Genomic DNA, 22,510 nt, shown 5'->3' with positions numbered 1-22,510 from the left:
AACAGACGCACACACACAGATTGACCCGAGAACGAATGCAACCATCATTTTAGCTCCCCAGCTGGGGGAGGTCCCCAGGAGTGATTCACACCTTCCCGCTCAGGACCTCTGGACACCCCAGTGGCAGGGAGCCACATGCTGGTGTTACCTTGTAGAAATAATCTGCGGCTTCTGTCATTTCTGAAAAATTGGTCTCAGAAAGCCCGGCTTCACCCAGAACTTTAATCTTCTCTTGAATCAGGGGCCTGTTGGGGAGAAATGAGCTGCAGTGGAAACAACCTGCACAGAACCAGCAGACTGATTATAGCGAGACCAGCCCCTGTCCTTATGAGACACGCTCACTGTTTCACATCTCTCCCTCTCTTCAGGCACAAACGCCCATCCTGAAATACTGACCTCCTCTCTATTGTAAACCGACCAAGTCAGGGCTCACATCGTCAGGCTCAAAATTCTTTCTACTGGAAGATGTGTAGGAAATAAATGCTACTGCAACAAAAATTTGAACCTGGCACTGTTATGAGCTGCTCAGTTAACAAATCCATTAACAGAAAGGGAAGTAGGAGCAACCCACACGCAAAATAAAGGTAAGATGCCTTAGTCATAATGCTGGAAACAGAGATAGGTAGTGGAAACTAATAAGATAATCAAGAAACAATATGAGGAAGGAGGAAATGGAATTGGGGAGGGAGCATTTGGGGAGTTTTGGCCTAAGTGATGGACATGAAACCCCAGAGTTAAAAATCTGACCCCATCTCTGCTAAGGAAGCACTACACGGCCCAGCAGCAGCACTGTAAGACGTGGCCTTACGGAACCAGCACACCTCCCAAGGGGCCAGGGGGGCAGTCTCCCTGATTCAGCAAACGCCTTCACGTCTGGGAACAGAGTGTTTTACAAACAAAATTCCACCTAATTGCATCCCAATAAGTTCTCCTCCCTTGTCTCAGGTCAGTGGGAAGGAGCCACATCCCCTTATTCCTACAGGATTTCCTCATGCCTCCTGCAGCCACCAGTTAACACTATGCAGGAGGTCAAACAGGGTCATGAGGAAAGGAGGAGCGCACTACTAGCAGGTCTTCTGTGTGGATCCCTGGAAACCTGCCCCAAAGCAGAGGCTCTTAGGGAGCAAAGGAAATACGTCATCGGTGTCGACCCAACTGCCGGGCCAGCCAGGGGCCTCACCAAAGGTAGTCATCAGCCGTGCCTCTCGCCACCAGGTAGTGGATGCCCACAGAGCTCGACTGCCCGATGCGGTGCACCCGGTCCTCGGCCTGCATCAGCACCTGCGGGGCGGGGATCGGGACGCATGTCGGTCAAGGCTGGAAGCTGCTCAGCCCACCAACAGCAGGTGGCCTCTTGCCCCGGAGCCTCACCACAACCCTTCCTCCTCACTGCGTGTCACGTGGCAGGGGGCCTGCAAGCCTCTGTCCACAAACGGTCTGTCATCTGACAAAAGGGAGAAGCAAGCACAATACTGGTCAGCAGAGGGGGCCTCGATCTGCAGCTGGGTAGCTGTGGATGACCCTTCAGGGCCGGGCCAGCTGCTGGGCGCTGCAGACGGAGAGCCAGCTTCAGCTCTGCCACCAGCTGTGACGAAGGAGGCCCGGCACACTGCCACTCTTCCTCCATGGAATGAAAAGTTATCTTCTAAACAGATAGAGATACCGCGCCCAGGGAGAGGCCATATGTGATCGGGGGTAGCGTGGCTTTCTTATACGGTGGAAAAACCCTACAACGAATAATGAAAACCAAGAACATGGTTTCCATTATAAAATGCCTTCACGCTCTAAGCCCAGCCATCGTTACAGCCGTCGCCGACATGTGGTCGATGAGAGCCACACTGGTCAGAACGTCAGAAGGGAAAGAACTTCTTTCTGGAGTTGAGGAGAAAACTTTGAGTCCAAACAAATGTCTTCCATCTGCCGCCACAGCTGATCAGATAAGGCCAGTGGGCACCCTGGGCATGTTCAGGGAATACCCACCGCAGTCGCCCTATTGTGGCCCCACTGGTAAAGTGGCTCCCGGGGGCGGTTGATAAAAAGGGGCTGAGGCTGGGAAGCCAGAGGCCTCAGGCCAGGGCTGCCACGTGCTCCCCTTAAGTGACAGCTATGCTCTTGAGCTCTCTGTGCTCCAATTTCTTCATGGAGACATGGATAATGAGACTCCTAAAACTTCAATCTCCCCATTGGTAATAAGATGGTCGATAAGCCTACTACTTAGCAGGTTGTTGTGAAGACCTAATAGCTGGCCAATGGATGTGCAAAGTATAAGCGTGTTTACCAGGCCTAACAGAAACAGAGGGAAGATGACGCAGGCACCAGGGACAGCGCACAGAAGCCCCACTTCCTGCCCACCCCCCCCACCCCGCCCCAATGGCTCTCTCTGCCAGCAGCCAGGAGTATGCCCCTCACCCCTGGGTTCCAAAACAGCTCCGCGAACACCACCAGGTCAGCCGAGGAGAAGGTGAGGCCCATGTTGGCGGCGGTGATGGACAGCACGGCCACGGCGGGCCCCTCCGACAGCTGGAACTGCTGGCACAGGTCCTCACGGTCGGCCGAGGAGGTGGAGCCATCGATGCGGATGTGCTTCACACGCTGCGGGAACAGGAGAGGGAAGCAAGGTGGGCGCAGGTGCGGGGCCTCGGCGGCACAGCTCCAGGGACACAGCCCCGCGCTGCTCTGGCTCCAAGCCGGGTGGAGCATCAAGCTCGCCACTCCGTACTGCTTTCCGAGCTTCTTCCCTGGTCTTTCCTTTCCTTTCATAATGGAAACTTGTGTTGAGATAACTGTAGGCTCGCATGTAGTTTAAGCAATAATACAGAGAAGGATTCCTCGTATGATTTGCCCAGTTTCCTCCACTGGGAATATTGGTAAAACTATAGCATAATATCACACCCAGGATACTGACTTTGATACAATCCACTGACCTTATCCAGATTTCCCCAGTTTCACTTAAACTCCTGGGTGTGTGTGTTCTATACAACTTTATCTCGAATGTGGGTTTTCACGTATCTGCCTTCACAGCCGAGACAGTGAACAGTTCTAACCGCACAGGGATGCTCTGTAGCCCATTTAGAGCCCTGCCCGCCTCCCTCCTGCTTCCCCCTCACCCACCCAGTCCCTACTAACCTGTCTTATTATTTTTTTTTTTTTGCGGTATGCGGGCCTCTCACTGCTGTGGCCTCTCCCGTTGCGGAGCACAGGCTGTGGACGCGCAGGCTCAGCGGCCATGGCTCACAGGCCCAGCTGCTCCGTGGCATGTGGGATCCTCCCGGACCGGGGCACGAACCCGTGTCCCCTGCATCAGCAGGCAGACTCTCAACCACTGCGCCACCAGGGAAGCCCTGTCCTGCATTTCTAAAATGTTCCATTTCAGGAACATTTATAAATGGAGTCAAACACTGCAACCTTTGGGGCTGGGCTCTTTTCACTCAGCATCACTGCCCGGAGAGTCACCCCTGTCGTTGCACGTACAGTTGGTTCACACACACCTGTAGCTCATTCCTTCTCATTGCTGAGCAGTGTTCTGTGGCAGGGATGTACCATGGTTACCTATTCACCTTGGGCAGGACATGTGGGTTGGTTCCAGCTTTGCACTACTACAAATAAAGCTGCCCTGATCATTGGTGTACAAGTGAATGTAACTTTTCACTCCTCTGGGACAACTGCCCTGAAATCAACTGCTGAATTGTATCTGATAGTTGCATGCTTAGCTCAGCTTATTTTCTTTAAAAAAACAATTTTTTTATTTGCAATTAAAAATTTAATTTTAATATATATATATATTAAATGCCTTATAACCTTATGTAGTTATGTCTTGTTATTCACAGTAGTTATGTTCTATATAGTCATTATTATAAAATCTGAATTAGCAAATCCTGGATAATTTCCCCTGGGGAAACACAGGATTAGGTTCCTGAGATCAGCTTATTTTAAGTGGCATTTATTGTTTTCTAATGATAAAGACAGACATTATGAGGAAAATAAATTACCGATCTATTTTTTCCCATCACTCTTTTCTCAATGTGTTTGCTACATCTTTTAAATAAAAAGTTCTATATCTTGCTTTTCTCTGACAAACATTATATTGTAAATAAACTAAATTATTAAAATGTTTTCTAAAACATGATTTTTAATGGCTGTGTAATAGTTCATTATGCAACAATAGTATACTTTAACCATTTATCTATTTCCTCACATTTGGGTGGGTTTCCACTTGTCACTAAAAAAGGATGGGCTGTCTGCCTGTCTCAACTAAGAAGTCCGCATGCTGCAACTAAAAGACCCCGCATGCTCCTACTAAAGATCCCACATGCCGCAACAAAGATCTCGCATGCTGCAACTAAGACCTAACACAGCCAAAATAAAAAAAAAAAAAAAAAAAAAAAGGATGGGTTGGCAAATGTCCACCAACAGGTGAGTGGATAAAGTGTGGTACATGCATACAATGGAATATTACTCAGCAATAGAAAGGAATGAACTGTTGATACATGCAGTAACATGTATGAATCTCAAAATATGTTGAGTAAGAGAAATCAGATTAAAAAAAAAGGAGTACACACTGTATGATCCTGTATGATTCCACATTTATATAAGGCTCCAAAAATGCGAACTAATCTACAGTGACAGAGAGCAGATCAGTGGTGGCCTGGAGATGGGAGGATGGGGAGAAACGGGGATTACAAAGGACAGGAGGAAACTTCTGGGGCTGACGGATATATTCACTACTGTGTGGCTATTAGCAAGACTGGCGCCATCTTGGGCCTGTGCAGTTCCTCCTGTCCTTCCAGTGGCCTTACCTAGGGCTGTCGTGTAGTGAACCTCTTCTTTGTCATCTAGGGCTTCGTAGTTAATAGATACTGTTTAATGATCTTTGGGTCCAGGTGGCCTGTATGCTCGGTTAGTCTCCAATGATGACAACCTTCACCGACGCATTCCTGATGCTCAGGAGGCTAGTAACCCACCATAGATCTGGACTTAGGAACGTACTTCCTGTCTCCAAGCACACACCCCTATGCTCTAGGTTAACTATAATTGTTCCAGTGGCTCCTCAGCACTGCAGAGTGCAGCTGCAAATGCTCTGGATCACCATCCACCCAGGCCTACCCTCCATGTAAGTTACCCTTTAATAAATGGATCCACTGATGGTATGGAGCCGCCTGCCTTGTTTTTAGGTCTCAAGATACCTTCTCAGTTCAGTGGGCACTTTTCGTTCCTTCTGTGCAACAACTACCTCCACTCTTGCTCAACTGTATACTTCAAATATGTGCAGTTCATTGCATGGTAATTATACCTCAATAAAGCTATTAAAATAAAACATTTTAAAAGAGGGGTTGGGGGGCTTCCCTGGTGGCGCAGTGGTTGAGAGTCTGCCTGACGATGCACGGGACACGGGATCGTGCCCCGGTCCGGGAAGATCCCACGTGCCGCGGAGCGGCTGGGCCCGTGAGCCATGGCCGCTGAGCCTGCGCGTCCGGAGCCTGTGCTCCGCAACGGGAGAGGCCACAACAGAGAGAGGCCCACGTACCGCAAAATAAATAAATAAATAAATAAAAGATGGGTTAAAACAAACCTGTTCATGGTTCTACAAGCAAGAAACATTATTCGGAAAGTCGACAGAAATGTTTCCGGAAACCTTCACCTCATTTCTTTGCTCAGATCTGACCTTGGCCTGCTTAGCAGTCGACACACAAACAAGAAAAGCATCCTGTGCTGAATTTCAAAGGGAGCTTACCTTCCTCTCAAGCTCATTAGTAACTGCATCCAAAACCACCTTATGGTGTGCAAACACTAGAAACTTCTCTCTTCCACTTTCCAGTAGGTCCAGGATATATTCACTGTATTTGACAATGACAACACAATAAATTAAACACATACGCAATCCAGCTGAGATTAATTACTGAAAAGTGACTGCATCTGTAGCAGATACCTTCTGGGTACCTGCCTCCCCAGCTCATTCTCTCCCTCCTCTGAGAGCTGACCTCTCCCCCTTGCCCTCAGGAACTGTGGGGAAGTCATCTTCCGCCATATGCAGAAAGAGTTCTTCCATACTTTTTAGTCATCTCCCAAACACAAATAAATCAAAGTATCCTTATGTTTTACGTGTCTCTGATAGGTTACTGAAACATTCTTATTATTACCTGGGATCATACAAGATAATTAACAGTTTGCACTTTGGCTGCTACTATCATTATAATGTGTTTTCAATAAAAATTGAAGTGTTGTTTACAGATCTGAAAATGCCTGGGCAGGGACTGAGGGATTCTTGACAGTAATAAATTTCTGCCAATGTAGAATTCAGACGTAAGTCATAATACTGAAGAGACGTCAGGGATCGCCCTCCAGCTCCCTCCCACATCAGACTGCAAACCACAGGGCCAGCAGTTAAGGCAGTGGTATACGTGAATTCTTTTTTCCAAGGCCAAGGAATACGGGTGAAAAGGCCTTGTTTACGTGGTCTTCATTCTGCTTTTAATTTACTTCTCTCCTCCATCACTGTGTTTTTTCTTGACTTTCTGCTCCTTATCTTTAGCTGTGGCCTTAAAGGAAGGCAGCGACCCCCAGGAGCTGTAGGGAGGAGAGTCACCCAGTGGGCAGATCCCAAGCTTGCCCTGGCACTCGTGCCCTGCAGAGGGTTCCCAGTCCCAGTACAGGTCACCGGTGGCTCCTGCACGGGCGGCGGGAAGGTCAGCTTCCTCAGACAGGACACAAGGAGCCCTCGCTGTGCCTGAGGCCATCCCCACACGTGGGTGTGTGTCTGGGCAAAGAACAGACATTGCTCTCCTTGGAGAAGGACAAATCTCCAAGGTTTCCTATTACAGTACAGGCAGGTGGGGAAAAGGGAAGCGGACTCTCTTCTAAACGTCTAAGAATTTTTTCAAACAACACTATGACCAACTACGGTATGGATTTGAGTTCAATTTGTGAATTGTTAGTACTAATAGTACTAATAGAATCTACTTTAATTAGTTTGAGAGACATAAAATTTGCCATGATATAAGCAAAAAAGTTAACTGCCACAGCATCAGAAAGTCACAAGGCCATAAAATCAACTTGGCCAGCCATAAACACCACGGCCCCCAGTTTTCCTGATGCCTCTCATCCTCTACATCTCAGACGTGGCATTGCTGCTCTGCCCTTCCTCACGTCCCTGAGCTACCGAGCGGGAAATATCTGCCGACCACAATAACCTTCGCTGTATATTGAAAGATGTCCATTAAAATGAAAACGAACAACAGCAAAAATGGGAAGAAAAGCAACTATCAGAGGAAACTGGGGTTTTAAGATTTATAATCTAATTTCCACTTACTAGCTGTATGATTCTGAAGTTTAGAGATTTACGTTAGATTTACTCAGTTTCTGCATTTTAACTTTATTCTACTGATCTCACGAGGAGTCTATAAATGTGACATGAGTTAACAGATATCAAAACTGTTGGAAACTATAAATCACTATATAATTTATCATGGAATTTTGAAAAAGTATGTATAAGGTATGTTATGATTTGAATGTTTGTGTCCCTGCCCCCCAGTTCATATGCTGAAATCCGAACCCCCAATGTGGGGCCTATGGGAGGAGATGGAGTTAGTGTTCTTATAAAAGAGACCCCAGAAAGCACCCTTCCCCTTCCACTATGCAAGGACACAGCGAGAAGAGGGCTGTCTACGAGCCAGGAAGAGAACTGTCACCAGACTCTGAACTTGGACTTCCCAGCCTCTAGGACTGTGAGAAATACATGTTTGCTGTTTAAGGTGCACGGCCTACGATATTTTTGTCATAGCAGCATGAATGGAGTAAGACAAGGTATTACCGAAGTTTATTTATAAGGTGGAAAATGGTTAGATTTAAAATTCCTAAGGGAAATGGATGGCTCTGGGCCCAGCACTCAATGGACCCTGGATTTTGTAGGTCACAAGCTGAGACAGCGAGGGAAGGGGCTCACACCCATGCCATGTGTTATTCAGCAGCACATGAGAAATGTCGGTGGAGGCAATTCAGATTAGTGTCTGAGAGAGAAGTTTCCAGGCCATAAAAACCACATCTGGAGTTCACTGGTCTCTTAAACAGTATCATAAATGAAAAGGGCAGTGCCCAGAGGGTGAAGGAGAGCTGCCCGACATTCAGGAGTCTTTGCGGAGAGTCTGTGATTTGAACAATGCAGCGAACTCACTCTCCAGCCACATTTAAGGGTGCAGAGCGAGAGGCCGGTGAGGCTGGGAGATGCAGAGGCTGAGTGAGAGGGCAGGGCAGGCTGTAGGTCTCCATTTATCCATGGATCTCGGTCCCCACAGCCAATCTGGGACCGCTCAACCCACGCTAAATTCATTTCATTGTAATTGAATCACTTGGACCATTACCCTGCCTGAGTCTCACACAAATGTTAAACAGTAAAAAATTAGGCAAGCTGCATGTCGTTAGACTTGCTTCAAGTTTCTATCTCAGTGATATGTGAAGAGCAGTGGGTTTTTCTTTCTTTAGCCAAGGCAGACAATTGAGATTTTTTTCTTTCAAGTCAGTGAATAATTTTAAGAACAGAAATTATTACACCAGCTTTAGTTGAGAAGACAGAAGGAGACCAAGTGTTACAACAGCCACTTGCCCGTATCTTTTGAACAAACGATGGTATTCACCTTCTTTCTTATTTAGGTAAATGACAGCTGAAACATGATGTCTTTGGAGACGACCAGAGAATCTCCGTAAGGCAGCCTCCTGGTCTTCTGTGAAACCCCTAATTTTTTTCCTACAGGCAAGTGACCACAGTTCTCTTAGCAAGAGGAAAACTTCCCTTCAGTGTTTGGGTCACCCAACCCTGCTCATAAGTGGCTCCAGCTCCAGCTCACTTGGGTTAAGACGGGATCTCGCAGGGACCCCAAGCACGTCCTGGCAGGGCTCCAGCGACAAGCCTACTTATGCCTCCTGGGTGATGGTGCCCTAAACTTTATATTCAAGGCAACTACCATTCAAATCGCTAATCATCTCTTACAGAGCAATAAAACCATCCTGACGGACTAAGATAACAGGTATTTCTTTTTAAAAAAGAGAGAGAGAGAGAAGTCGACACTTGGTGTTCACTTACATGACAGATGGGATTTTAGCTTCAGCTGTTCTGTTGAAGAAGAGAATAAGGGCTTCTTTCTGCTGCTGTTTCTGTGGAAGGAGAAATCGAGGGTTGGAAGTCTCCCACTCTGAGAACTCCGTGACACGCTGACATAATCATCACCACCAAGAGCTTCACAAATCCCAACATCCATCGCCAGAGCCGAGGCCCTGACTTACCCACGCGCTTCAGCCACGCCACAGACACTGTCTGCACTCTGGTTTTGTACCAAGAGGCCCTGACTTACCCACGCGCTTTAGCCACGCCACAGACACTGTCTGCACTCTGGTTTTGTACTGAGAGACCAAGTAGCATTACAGATGTTCTGTCACCCTTCGAGAACTGTTGTGAGAATCCAATGAGGCAAGGAACATGCAAGCTCTTTGGAAGGACATTGCAGGTAGTGCTTCACCATCCATGCCAAGCTCATGTGCTCAGCGGGAAGGCAGCCCTGCTAAGCACACCTATTTACTATAGGTATTACAGCCTGGTGACAACTTACACATGACAGTGGCCCACGATGTTCCCCCACCCCTTTCCTTCTGCCAACTTGTGTCCATACCCAACTGACTAAGCTCACCTCTAAGACTTACTGAATCATTTCCAACTGACCCCAACTAGTCTATTCTAGTATCATCTCAAAATGTTATTCACATGTTTCTGGCCTGTGTGCACAGAAGGTAATTGACTTCCCTCAAGAGGAAACGGTATTTTCTTTATAGTTTGCATCTAAATAAATCCCAATAAAGAATGCTAACCCAGGAGGTGCTTAACCAGTTTCACAACAATATGAGATAACATTTACCATTACTCCGTCCCCAGAGAGGACAGATACTCTTACCATCCGTGGTGGGGCAGCCATCCCCTTCCACTAGCCAGCATGGGTTTATAGATGCTCCTACATTTTGGGCCTGGGCCCTGTGAGGCCAGTGATTGACATGGCAGCTTCCTCATGGAACAAAGAAGTGACCCAACAGTAAAAACACCTACGGCCCTGAACTCATTAACAACTCAGGAAAGCAGCCACAGCTGGACTGCACCTTAAACTACACACACCACAGATGGTGAGAAAAGCTACCTGGTCAAAATCGTTTTTTGGCTTTAAATATCATCTCTCCTCTAGGCCTTGACAAGAAAGAAGAAAGAGACCCAGGAACCACAGGAATCCGTAGGGGCACTGACGGGGTAGTGGATGCATTTCATTTTCTACATGAGTCGTGGCAGTGGTGGGCGCCGTCCCTCCTGTTTTGTGGCAGCAGTTCAATTAGACAACTCTAACCTCCCGGGGACTCACACTGAAGATGTGATTCTGTGAGTGTGTCTTAACTTGTTTCTCAGCCCCAGGCCCAGTCAGGGTTCTGATGAGGCTCTGGACACACACACTTTGCGCGTGTGGCCCATGAACTCACATGGAGTCCGTTCGTATCTCTCAAAGGGTCCCCTGCAGTAGGTTAGGCCCCCCAACCACCGAACGCGTCCCTAGTAGGATATGCTGAAGGGACAGTGTCAGGCTCCCATCTGACGACCTCACCCGCAGCGTGTACGCCTCAAGGAGACTGCACCCTACCCGTTCTCAGTCCGCAACTAAACTCCTGTTCCTTCAGAGACTCCTGTCAGGTCCTTCCCTCCCACCCACACTCAGGCCACACTTGCTCTTAGAAAGGGAGAGGGCAAAACAGATGGAGAGATGGCAGAAAGCACTTTCAGAAACCCCGCCCCAAGACTTCACAGGCAGAGCCAATGTGGGTGTGAGAAAACAGCATCATTACTACACACAGCTTGGGAGATGGGACCCTGGGCTAATAACCCTTTTGGGGCTGTTATCAATAGGTACCAAAAGTCTTCAAAATATGCCCATGCCCTGTGATGCAGCAACTCACTCCTAAAATCTACCCTCAGGATAGAATTGGAGGTACACAAATTCAGATGTAAACTGCTTTTTCAGCGTAGTGTTACTTAGCATAGTGAACAATTGAACTAACTTCAATGTCCAACTACAAATGACTGGCAAAATTACAATATAGCCAGGTGAGAAAACATCATGCAGTCTTCAAATGTTATGCTTTAGAAGAACAACAACAACATGGAAAAGGGTACAGATAGCTTTGTAACCTGCTTTCTTCCCCACTTCCCCAATTCTGCTTTTAAAATACATACGTTGCTTATTATGTACATAAGTTATAATATATAGAGAGAGATAAACAATATATATTTTAAAGCAAAAAACACATAAATTTTATAGAAAAAATACCAAAATGATATATGCCAAAATTATGTCATATAAATAGATGGGTTAATCTTTTTTTTTTTTTGGCGGTACGCGGGCCTCTCACTGCTGTGGCCTCTCCTGCTGCGGAGCACAGGCTCCGGACGCGCAGGCCCAGCGGCTCCGCGGCACGTGGGATCTTCCCGGACCGGGGCACGAACCCATGTCCCCTGCATCGGCAGACGGACTCTCAACCACTGCGCCACCAGGGAGGCCCTCTATTGTATTTTTAATGTGGGAGAAATCAATAGTTTTATCTTAAAAAAAAAAAAGCTCCCCAAACTGATAGACATAATACTAGCCCATTAACTATCTTATTACTTCTTTTGTCAGCCATGGACTGGGAAATTTTAAATAACCTGCATTCTTTGTTCCTGCCTCTTAGATTTTTATTAAATTAGATCCACTGGGTTCTGAATTTATTTTTCTATGTTGGAATCTAAGTGGATTGTCAAACGGCAGAAAGGTGAGCTGATACTGTCACCAGGAAGTCTGCATGGACCAGTTCCATTTTTCTGTTCCTGGTCTTGCTGATCAAAAAAACGGCTTTAGACAAAAGATGATTAGAGTCAGCTTTTCTTAGCCTGTGAACAGCTATCTATTATTTTGGCTGAAAATGAGAAAAAGATTTCACTGTACATTATGTTTTATAAATTGGCCGCTTCACCTTGGCTTCTGTGATTTTAAGCTTTTAAAAAAATGTCTTCCTCCAGATGGGAAGGTGTGGGAACAAAGAAAGAAATCACTTTTTGACAGGCTAGCAGTGCTTTGCTGGAACCACCATAATGTGTAAAATTGCAGGGAAACTTGGGGCTACAGAGTCACTATAAAAATGGTGGTGGTGGGGTCCTTTCTGTAGATTCAGAGACTAAAACCACAAAACCATGATTCTCCATTTTAACACTTTCAATTCAGGATTTCACAGCCAGTCAGGGCTTGGAAGGCATGTTGATGGCCATCTGGCCCAAGCCCCGGCTGACACTGGCTCCCCTTCCTGGGTTAAGTTGGCAGGAGGGTGTTCCCAGTCAGATCCACGGTTCGTACATGCATCAAATCTGGGGCTTTACAGTAAGAAAGGGTTCTGATGTTCTACAGGGTCATGCTCATAAATTCATTTGCTACTTGGATTTTCCATTATAAAAATTAATTTACATTAAAGAACACAAAAGAAAACCAAATTTTCAAGAATCTGTCTTATTATCTAAAAGAATTTAGCATGTGGCTTGAGCACCATATGCCGAAGGCAACCTGTATCTATTCAATTTCTCTCTCTTAGGGACAAACCTAAATTTCCCAAGACACCAAGGAAGCACATAGCAATTCTCAAGCACTGGACTGGGAAGAACTCAAGGCCCCTTCTCCACTGGATTCTTGAAGAATTACACTGCAATTTAGGGTTTGTTTGCACAATCTGCAAAATAGTGTTAAGACTCTGGGCTGTAGAAGCAGAGACAACAATCACACACAACAGGCAGGACTCAGAGCAACTGTCCCAAGTCCTTCATACTTTTCCAGCACCAAGCCTATGAGGTAGGTCGTGGCTCCCCTTTTTAGGGAAGAAAGTATCTACAAATCCCAAAGAATTTAAGGGACTTGCATAGCTACGGGGAGTTATAAACACCCCATATTCCTGATTTCCATGGCTCAGCCTAGTCAATTTCACATCACTGTCGATAAACTCAGAAATCAAACTTGCAGGTTACATATGAAATCATCTTTGGAAAGAGCCACTCACCTGTGTACAATGGCAGAAAGTTTAACAAATGCTTTCAAACCTTGCTGCACTAAGTTCAAAATTCCCATACGTCTTTTTGGCCATACTGCCTCTTGACCACTTAACGTGACTTTCCTCCTCAATTCTAATGCCCACAGACCGTTTTGTCAGTTGTCTACACTGGCTGCTCTCCACCACCTGGTTCAGGAGATGGACTGGGTACAGGTGAGGGTGTCCTCTGGGGACTCCCACGAAATACTAATAGACTTTCTTCCATCACACACACAAGAAACTAAAACATAGCATTTTATAAACATTCAGACCTCTGCATCTAAAAAGATCACACATCTGAATTTTTCCCATTAATATTACATACGCTATACACGTTCCTTGGTTTCCTTGTCTGGTGGAGTTCACTGGTGGGCAAAAGTTAGTAGACATTAAAGGTTTAAGAAAGTTCTAAGAAAAAACTAAAATTGAGAAAATATTTTTATTCACTGCCTTTTTTTCTCTAGAAATCAGAAAAAGACACCAATGCTGATTTTAGCAACAGAACACCCCGGTTCTGCTCATGGTTCCACTGAAATATAATTTGAGACCCACTGGTCTGCATGTCCACGTCAACGTTAAGGAACTTCACTTGAAAACCCCACGGCAAGGAGATTACGCTTGCTCACTTCCCCCAGGCCATCCCGATGATTATGTATAATACAGCATAAATTAAATACTGCTAGACAAGTTACCAGTGCATCCTCTACCCTACACTGTTTCTTAAAAATGACTAGCCAGTCTTGTTCATCACATGGTAAAATAACATTAAAAAAAAAAAATCACACATTCTGTCTCCTGTCATCTTATTTATTTTGTACTCTCCCAGAAGGCTAGTATCTCATGTAGATCTAAGTTTCCGTATACAGGGTAATATCAAGCCCAGATAATGCTTTATGATAATGTCAGAAAATGTCAATGACTGTCATTTTCTTGGGAATGAAAATTGCAAGGTTTTTATCCCAAGAGGACAGAAACGGGTCTGGTATAGATTACTTTATAGCACTTAGCACAGTATGACACTAAAGACAGATGTGAAACGGAAGTGTTTTGAAAAGACAAAGTCACCATAGTGGAAAGAGCCCTAATATATAGGGCTAACAGGCTTGGTTATAGCCTCAGCTCTGCCATGGAGTAGCCATAAGACCTTGGGCAAATCCCACTCTCTGTGAGCTTCAGTTTCCCCCTCTATAAAATGGGGGTGCCAACTTGTTGCCAACCATAAATGACCGTAATAAGGATTAAAAGTTAAGAGAGTTTGAAAACTCTTTGTTATATAAATGTCAATTTGTTTTTTTGACTAAAGCAAAGGACATGAGATGATTAGAGCGTTAACATATATAACAAATACACTTAGGACTAATTTCTAATGACCGTTACTAAAGGAAGTATGCTCAAAATACACTAAACATAAACTCCAACTTTCTTTGAGGGATTCAGAATACATATCACCATCCTGTGGTTGCCCTGGGGTTTATCTCTATGACTGTCCATCAACAGTGATCTACACAAGTAGAAAACCGCAAATTAATACGAGATTTTGGAAGTAGACTAGGTAGGCTGAGAAATGAAGCAGGCTCACCATCCTGCCCGGGGTGAGGGAGAGAGGTTACCCGAAGACAAGGTCGGGGGACCCTGGGTCAGCTCTGCAGTGCCCCTCCAGGGCAGGAACAGCTGTGCACAAGGGGACCTTCCCAATCCCCATCTCCAGCCCCGGACTCACAGTGCTCTCCTTGGTGGTCATCTCCTTGGCTGCGGCATCCAGGGCAGCTCTGGTCCTGGCGCTGATCCGGCCTGGGGCGACCACCACCATCTTGCGCTGTTTGGCTGGGAGCTGGCAGAGGATGTCGCCCTTGAGGCGTCGCAGCATGACCGTCTCCTCCAGCAGGAGCTTCAGCTCCCCCAGGTTGGAGGAGCCTGAATAATCCCATCCCCAGGGCAGCTGTGGAGGCAGAACCGAGACACAGCTCGTGAGAGTCCCCAGGGTCCAGGACTGCAGCTGTCACCTCCGGGAATGGCCTTCTCGCAACCCTTGCTTCCCTTGGCTTTGTTCAGAGAACTTCAAGTGGCTTTAAGGGATGAATAAAATCTCACAGAATACAAATGAGAAACAGGAAGGAAAAGGAAGAAAGAAAGTCAGGAATGAGAGAACCAAAAACGTGTATCATGGCGTCCCACAGTTTGGCGCTATCCTTTCTAGCAGCAAAGGCAAGATGTCAAGCGGTTTGGTGCCTGTTACATTGAAGAACAAACGAGACACTCAGCTTGTCAGACTCTTCCCATACACTAAATGCACAAAGTTTCCCTAGGGCTTACCCGACTGAGCCTGTCGCACAAGGTAACAGATGATGCTGTAATATCTTTATCTGATGAGGGTTACAGGGATTACGAAGCTGCTCTTCCCCAGCGTGGGCCTCACCATGCGTGACCTGGTGAATGCCATTGCGGTGGCCATGGTGGAGGCGGCTGAAGGGAAGAACCCAGAACACAGGTGCTGCAGTCTTGCTGAAACCAGAGGTGGGTTTTAGAGCGCCCAGGCAGTCCTTCATAAAAATGGTTCCTTCATTTAGCAGCTCAAGGAGGCAGTGAGCAAGAATGTCTACTTCCTACCACACAGGTAGACAAGATGCTACCGATTAAAATAAAAACCCTGCCCTTCACTAACAATCTTACTGGAAACAGGACTGACTTTTACAGTCCTGTAGAAAATCAGGGAGCCAGGGTATCTGCTGCCTTAGGGTTTCAGCTGCTCATTTTCCCTCATGCCTCAGCCCACCCTGGACTGTGAACCACCGAGGGCAGGGGCTAGGCTTGATCACTTTCGAGGGCCAGTGGACCTAGTATAATGCTGGAGATGTGATAGGTGTCCTATAAACCTCTGCTAGATTGAGAGCAGGAAGAGACAGCCAAAGGTGGAGAAATAAAATGATCAAAAACTGCTTCTTCTTTTAAAAAAATACACCCTGAAATCAACTGGATGTTCTGAGCAAATGCCTTCACGGTATAGGGTTGAAAATGAGCTCGGCATGGGGCATTCTTTTCAGTGGCTTCTCTTAATGCAAGAATCTGGCCACAGTTAAAAGAAAAAAAAAAAGTAGAGACTTCCCTGGTGGCGCAGTGGTTGAGAATCCACCTGCCAATGCAGGGGACACAGGTTCGATCCCTGGTCCGGGAAGATCCCACATGCCACGGAACAGCTAAGCCCATGCACCACAACTACTGAGCCTGCACTCTAGAGCCCACGAGCCACAATTACTGAGCCCATGTGCCACAACTACTGAAGCCCATGCGCCTAGAGACTGTGCTCCTTAACAAGAGAAGGCACTGCAATAAGAAGCCTGCGCACCACGATGAAGAGTAGCCTCCACTCGCCACAACTGGAGGAAGCCTGTGCGCAGCAACGAAGACCCAACGCAGCCAAAAATAATAAATTAATTAATTAAAAAAAAAAAGTAGCCCTGGCCTACTGGCTGCATTATATAAAAATCATGCTAGGAACAAATGGATATCGTAATTAATTTAGGTATAATGTTCCTACCTTCTAATATTATCAACTCTTAACCTTGCAGGTTAAAACCCAATAATACCAAAGGTTTTAAATGCGTAATACCGTAATTACAATCCAACAAGCTTTTATTGAAAACTTATCACGGAGCAGGCAGTGGGCTAGGTGAAAGGAAGGATACAAAGATGGGGAAGGCAGCGTCTGACTATGTTTTCTTGGATGCTGGGGCAGTGGCAGCAGGAGGAGGACAAGGGCGAATCTGAGGATGGCCTGAATGACTGCGGAGACGGTGGCCAGAGCCTGGGAACCCAGGGAGGGACAGTGCAGCAGTAAAGGCAGGGAATGGATCTGCCCTCAGCTCCCCCGGCCCCTGGGTAAACACCATGCGCCCAGATGGTCGAGGAAGATAAGATCCTTTTCAGAAATCAAGTTGTCTTGAGGGATCAACACAACTGCGCACAACCTAACCTGGACTGGTCCATGGGGAAACTTTGTTAAAGGCGTGTATGGCTTTAAATACATTTAATAATAGAAATCTCCTGCCTCAATAACCAGCTAAAAACGGTTTGCCATTAACTCTGCCAAGCACCACAAGTTGCATTATAAGTACTCTGAATGTAAGTGGATATTTTTAAAGTACTTGAAAAGCTGTCTTTTCTTTTCCAAAAGTATTTTAAAATAAGGCAGGTGATCTTATTAACATCACTAACTTGCATGGCAAGGCTTTTCTCTCCCAGGTGGCATGGGTGATGAGTGAGGGGCAGCCGTTTCTCCAAGTGTCAGTGTCTTCGATGCAGGCAGCAGCTCGGCATATTTGTGACTTGATCAAAAGACAGGAATCCTTAAGTTCTGAAGTAATGAGGCTTTAGAGTCCAGTTAGAGCCTCTGCACAGGGACACTGCCCGCAGGAGAGAAGCCAGGGTGAGCTGGAGTTGTGGCTTCAAGGTTACAGTAGAACAAGTGGGGAAAATGAGAAGTGATTTGCCCTTGAGAGAGGGGCCAGCGCCTGCCATTCTAATTCAGTGCTACTGGAACCTCACGGGACCAGGGTTTAGGCATCTGGGAAGTCTGCCTTGCTGGACAAAGGACGACTGTTGCAGGATAAATCCATCACCCTGGCCAGTTTTGAAAGTAGAGATTAGAAAGAGAAGTGAGTGACTCTCCCTTTCTGGTTTTCAGATCGTGCGTGTTCTGGAGCCTGGACCAGAGAGAGCTACTCGGGGCTCAGGAAGAAGGTTCGAACCAGCCCCATCACCTCCCACCTGTCAGCAATGACACCGACTGGGACTTCTGCTCCACCCATCACAGCACACCAAGGCCCCAGCACACCAGCGAACAGATGAGACTGTATCCCACTGGTGGGCCTGGAGAGAGTGAAGAGGGCACAGATGCCAAGAAGGAGAAGGCCACAGACTGTGTCTCTTCCTGAAAAGAGAACAGCCCAGTGCCTGAAGAAAACAGCTCAACTGATTAAGGAAAAACAACGAACTCCTAAGCAAACAAGGAGCTAATTCTGTGTGTCATCCTGTCTCGGGTTATTCTGGGGAAGAGCACTGGAAACGTGCACAGGCTATGGCTGCCTGACACGGAGAGACCCCCCAGCTCAGGCCAGGAAACATGCTGTGTCCACCAAGAACGCGCTGCTGAGCTACAAGGGAGACACGGCCGCAGACAAGGAGAGCGAGGAAATCCTGGAAGCTCTGGTCGTGCTCCGCCACACTCTGCGGGTGGCCTGGCTCCTGCCAAACCAAGACACAGAGGCCTGCTTCGACCTGCAGAGGCAGAGGGAACACGAAGGAGCGAAAGAACTACATGAGGGAGGCGTCTGTGGATTACCAGTCTCAGAGAAGGACCAAGTGTTGCTTGGGGCAGGGCCTCCTTGGCCATCTGCAGGCTGAACACAGCTCGGGCATACTTGGAAAAGGCACTTGGCAACATTATTACTGCTGAGGGTGACAGGATGTCAGAAGTGATCGGTCTACAGAGGAACCACGCCCGGGCCCGCCAGCACTGGCAGCAGGCTCATTCGACCCGCGTTTCTTTGTTCACTGACTCAGCCCCCAAAGCGCAGAGGTGAGCATGTTACCAGCTGAGGCCTGTGCCACGTCTGGAGGGACCCAGCACAGGGAATCTCAGCCAAGTTCAGCTGCCAAGTGTGGAGATGACACACGCTACACACGTGCCCTGTGGAGATCACACACGCTACACACGTGCCCTGTGGAGACCACACACGCTACACACGTGCCCTGTACTGCACCAGCGGACAAGGAGACTGGTGAGAAAAGACAAAAACGCTGCCCTCTACCCCTTCCTCTGCTCTCCACCCCCGACTCTTTTCCTCAGGTTTGCAAGAGAGATGGTGGTGGCAGCTAGAATTTTCTTGATCTGTATTCAAAAGTGAGGTGCTGGGGCATCCAGAGGAAAGCCCAGTGATGAATTCATCCTTCAGCAGTGGCCCTTTGTCTGGCAAGGTCATCCTCCTGAAAGCGGGGCTTTGGCAGAAAGGCACCGCTGAGGAAGATGGAGTCCCACGCTCAGCCAGGTGGCCAGACTGGTGACCGCCAATGGAGTCAACGGCCCGCCAGGAGGAATTCGCATTTGTGACTACTGTAATTGAAATATTTTTTAAAATGCTGACTTTCTCATTTACGAAAGTAATCCATTTTGGCATACCTTATCTTCCAGTCATACATGAGAGAGACACAGAGGGGGGTGAAAGAGGAGGCGGGGGAAGAGAGGGAGACAAAGAATGAATAATTAACTATAGGGAAAGTTTCGCATCCTACTTTTTTCCACTCTTTTATTTCCCCATGTCATTAAATAAACTATTTTTCTTCAGCTAAAAAAAACTGAGGGGGCTTTCCTGGTGGCGCAGTGGTTAAGAATCCGCCTGCCAATGCAGGGGACATGGGTTCGAGCCCTGGTCCGGGAAGATCCGACATGCCGTGGAGCAACTAAGCCCATGCACCACAACTACTGAGCCTGTGTGCCACAACTACTGAAGCCCACACGCCTGGAGCCCGTGCTCTACAACAAGAGAAGCCACCACAATGAGAAACCCTCGGCAACCAGAGAAAGCCCGCACAAAGCCATGGAAGACCCAACGCAGCCAAAAAAATAAATAATTAATTAAATAAATCTATTAAAAAAACAGGTTTTAGAAATCGTGATTTTTAAAACTTTTTTATTTTTTTGGCTGCGTTGGGTCTTGCTGCTGCACACAGGCTTTCTCTAGTTGCAGCGAGCGGGGGCTCCTCTTCATTGTGGTGCACAGACTTCACATTGTGGTGGCTTCCCGTGTGGAGCAAGGGCCCTAGGTGTGTGGGCTTCAGTAGTTGTGGCTCGTGGGCTCTAAAGCGCAGGCTCAGTAGTTGTGGCTCACGGTCTTAGCTGCTCCGTGGCATGTGGGATCTTCCTGGGCTAAGGATTGAACCTGTGTCTCCTGCATTGGCAGGCAGATTCTTAACCACTGCGTCACCAGGGAAGTCCAGAAATCACGATTTTGATTGCAACGGCATTTGTTTACAAGGCTTCCTCTGCCATTTCTGGAGAACGGAAGCTGTGCAGACTGTAGCTTCAGGGGCAGCTGCTCCATTGGCACCGCGTTCATAGAGATAATTTGCAGGTCAGAGGCTTCTGGCCTGCTGACCGGGCACGATTCACTATAATGAGTCGACATTTAAAGCAAAGGCCCACTGATGAGAGCCCACCAGGGGAGCCTGAGATCATGCTTCCCACTCCACCTGTTCAAAGGCTTCTTCTGTCCTTTTTGCACAGAGTATGTAGGGCCTCGGCCTCACCTGGAGCTCACCTCAGTGCCCTTCTCTGAGGCAAGAGCTGTTGGCTTTCAGAGCTCCAGGCACCTATGCATCGGCCACTGGTCGCTCTACCGGAAAACACTAACGTGGAGTCACCACAAGCATTAGAACTCGGAGGGGCTGCTCTTATCTTACCGCAGAGGACACTCCAAGGTCAGAGTTAGGGGCAAAGCAGAGCTAAAATCTGAATCCAGCTCTATGGCCAGTGATCTTCTGATCACACCACAGCCAAAAAGAAGGAATGGAAAGGGAAGTGTGAAAATCAGGGTGGGGGTGGGAGGGGAAGAGGGGGAATAAAGAACACATACCCGCTTGGCACCACAGTAGCGAAGTCCAAAGGCATGGAACTGAGGGAAGAAAGTCGGCCTGACGGCGAGGATCTGCGTGTAGAGCTCTGCCGGCCGGGACATGGCTGGGGTGCCCGACAGTAAGATCACCCTCTTGGCAACCTAGAACAGAAGCCCAAGATGCTGAGACGCACAGAGGACACGCAAGAGATGTCCCCAGCACCCCCAGGAGTTGGAGCCGAGGCCCACGGAACAGTACACCCCTGGAATCTTGCATGAACACCTTCACTTCCTCGCACTCTGACCACAGGTACTTCTCAAGTTCATGAATCTTAGATCCAAGGTAGATCTAGATTCCAAAGACACTACGGCTGGCCTCACTCCAGAGCTCTGGGTGGCCACAACCTGGGAACTCTAAGCGAAGGTACCATGACCAGAGAAAAAGAGCATGTGTGCTCCGAGAACCTCACGGTGTGACCTGTGTAAGAGGCTGGGCATCATCTCCTAAGCTGCCTTGGCCACACCCTCTGCCTGCATCTACATCAGCACTTAGTCCCTTACACTGAATTCTATCTTGTCTGTCTCCCTCACTAGACTGCAAGCTTCTTCAGATCAAGGACTGGGCTGTGTCCACCTCTGTTTTCGTAGAACAGTGGCTGGCACAAAGTAAGCAATCAATAAATATTCCCTGTACGCCTAAAAATGTTCACAAGGAAGCTAACTGGTGTCCTACGGAACGTGGAGTAAACTCACAGAATCCAGCATGGTTAGAGGAAGGGGAAGTAGGGGAGACAGCAGCAGGTCCGAACTTTTTCCAGGATGGATTTCTGACACCCAAGCTGAACCTATGATTAGATACTGACACCTAGGACCAGCCCTTTCTCAATCCCAGGAGAAAGCATCAGCAATGGCCTGTGTATAAGCCTCTATTTGTTTTCTTTAAGAGGAGGAAAAAAAAAAAAAAAAGGCTGTCACTAACTCAGCTGCACAATGCTTTGAGCCTAGAGATCCCTGATTCAAGCTCATCTGGTAGTTAATAAGGACTTTAAAAGGTGGGACCCGGATCCACCTACCCTACACTCAGCCCAGGCCTGCAGCAGCCTGCTCAGCTGAGGGCAGGATGGGCGTAAACAGCTGGTCAATTCCAATGACAGACTTCGGGCTCCTCCTTATCGTGACACCAACCTGACCCAAGAAGACCAGACCCCAAATCCTACCCCTTACTCAGATGAGAAAGAGGGTGAGATATAAAAGGAGACACTTCCCTACTGTGCTAGAACATGGAGTGGCCGAAGATCACTGGTGGTCAAATCCATTTCAGCTCTGGGAAGGGACACTACTGGGGGGCTCAGTTGTCTAGAAACAGCTTGTTAACCACTGTAACCTCGAGTTAATGATGGCAGCGTAAGGCAATAGCATGCAGTCAGTCACCTAGGGGAGGAAATCAGGTTTTCAGATAGATACACGGCCTCATAAAAGTACATAAATACAGGTGCAGCAGAGGGAAGGAAAGTGATTATAAATATACAACATATATACCGTTCTTGAGATGCACTTCCGCCCGCTCAGCAGCTGCTAAGACCTAATTCCACTAGGACAGGAGAGCCATGAACTTCTCCAGCTATAATTTTCCACAGTTCAACTACCTGGGCCTTCTAATTTCCTCCATGGTTTAATGCAGACTCATTAAAATAACAATGAGCTTCTGGAATGACGCCTGTTGCACCACTTGCCTTGGCTCGAGACCATTTCAATGAAACGGGGAAAATGAGAAGTCT

The 22,510-nt window shown here is 47.4% G+C and overlaps 1 protein-coding gene and 1 pseudogene across 3 annotated transcripts in view; one reads left to right on the top strand and one right to left on the bottom strand.

Moving 5' to 3' along the window:
- SMARCAL1 (SNF2 related chromatin remodeling annealing helicase 1) overlaps positions 1-22,510 on the bottom strand; it is a 51,939-nt gene that overhangs the window by 3,703 nt on the left and 25,726 nt on the right. For both annotated transcript variants that reach the window (XM_082840677.1, XM_082840678.1), the window contains exons 11-17: positions 20,754-20,894; positions 14,846-15,064; positions 9,074-9,144; positions 5,732-5,834; positions 2,410-2,592; positions 1,181-1,281; positions 149-245 (exon numbers count right to left, since the gene is read on the bottom strand). In XM_082840677.1, coding sequence (XP_082696803.1) covers positions 149-245; positions 1,181-1,281; positions 2,410-2,592; positions 5,732-5,834; positions 9,074-9,144; positions 14,846-15,064; positions 20,754-20,894 — 915 coding nt within the window. The remainder of the gene's footprint in view (positions 1-148; positions 246-1,180; positions 1,282-2,409; positions 2,593-5,731; positions 5,835-9,073; positions 9,145-14,845; positions 15,065-20,753; positions 20,895-22,510) is intronic.
- Positions 15,543-18,704, top strand: LOC309962971 (tetratricopeptide repeat protein 23-like; annotated as a pseudogene). Its single transcript has 2 exons — positions 15,543-15,613; positions 17,807-18,704. The product of its transcript is annotated as a tetratricopeptide repeat protein 23-like (transcript).

Source organism: Leucopleurus acutus, assembly GCF_964270905.1.
Source record: "Leucopleurus acutus genome assembly, chromosome: 6".
Classification (NCBI taxonomy): domain Eukaryota; kingdom Metazoa; phylum Chordata; class Mammalia; order Artiodactyla; family Delphinidae; genus Leucopleurus; species Leucopleurus acutus.
This window is presented reverse-complemented; position numbering and strand designations above follow the sequence as displayed.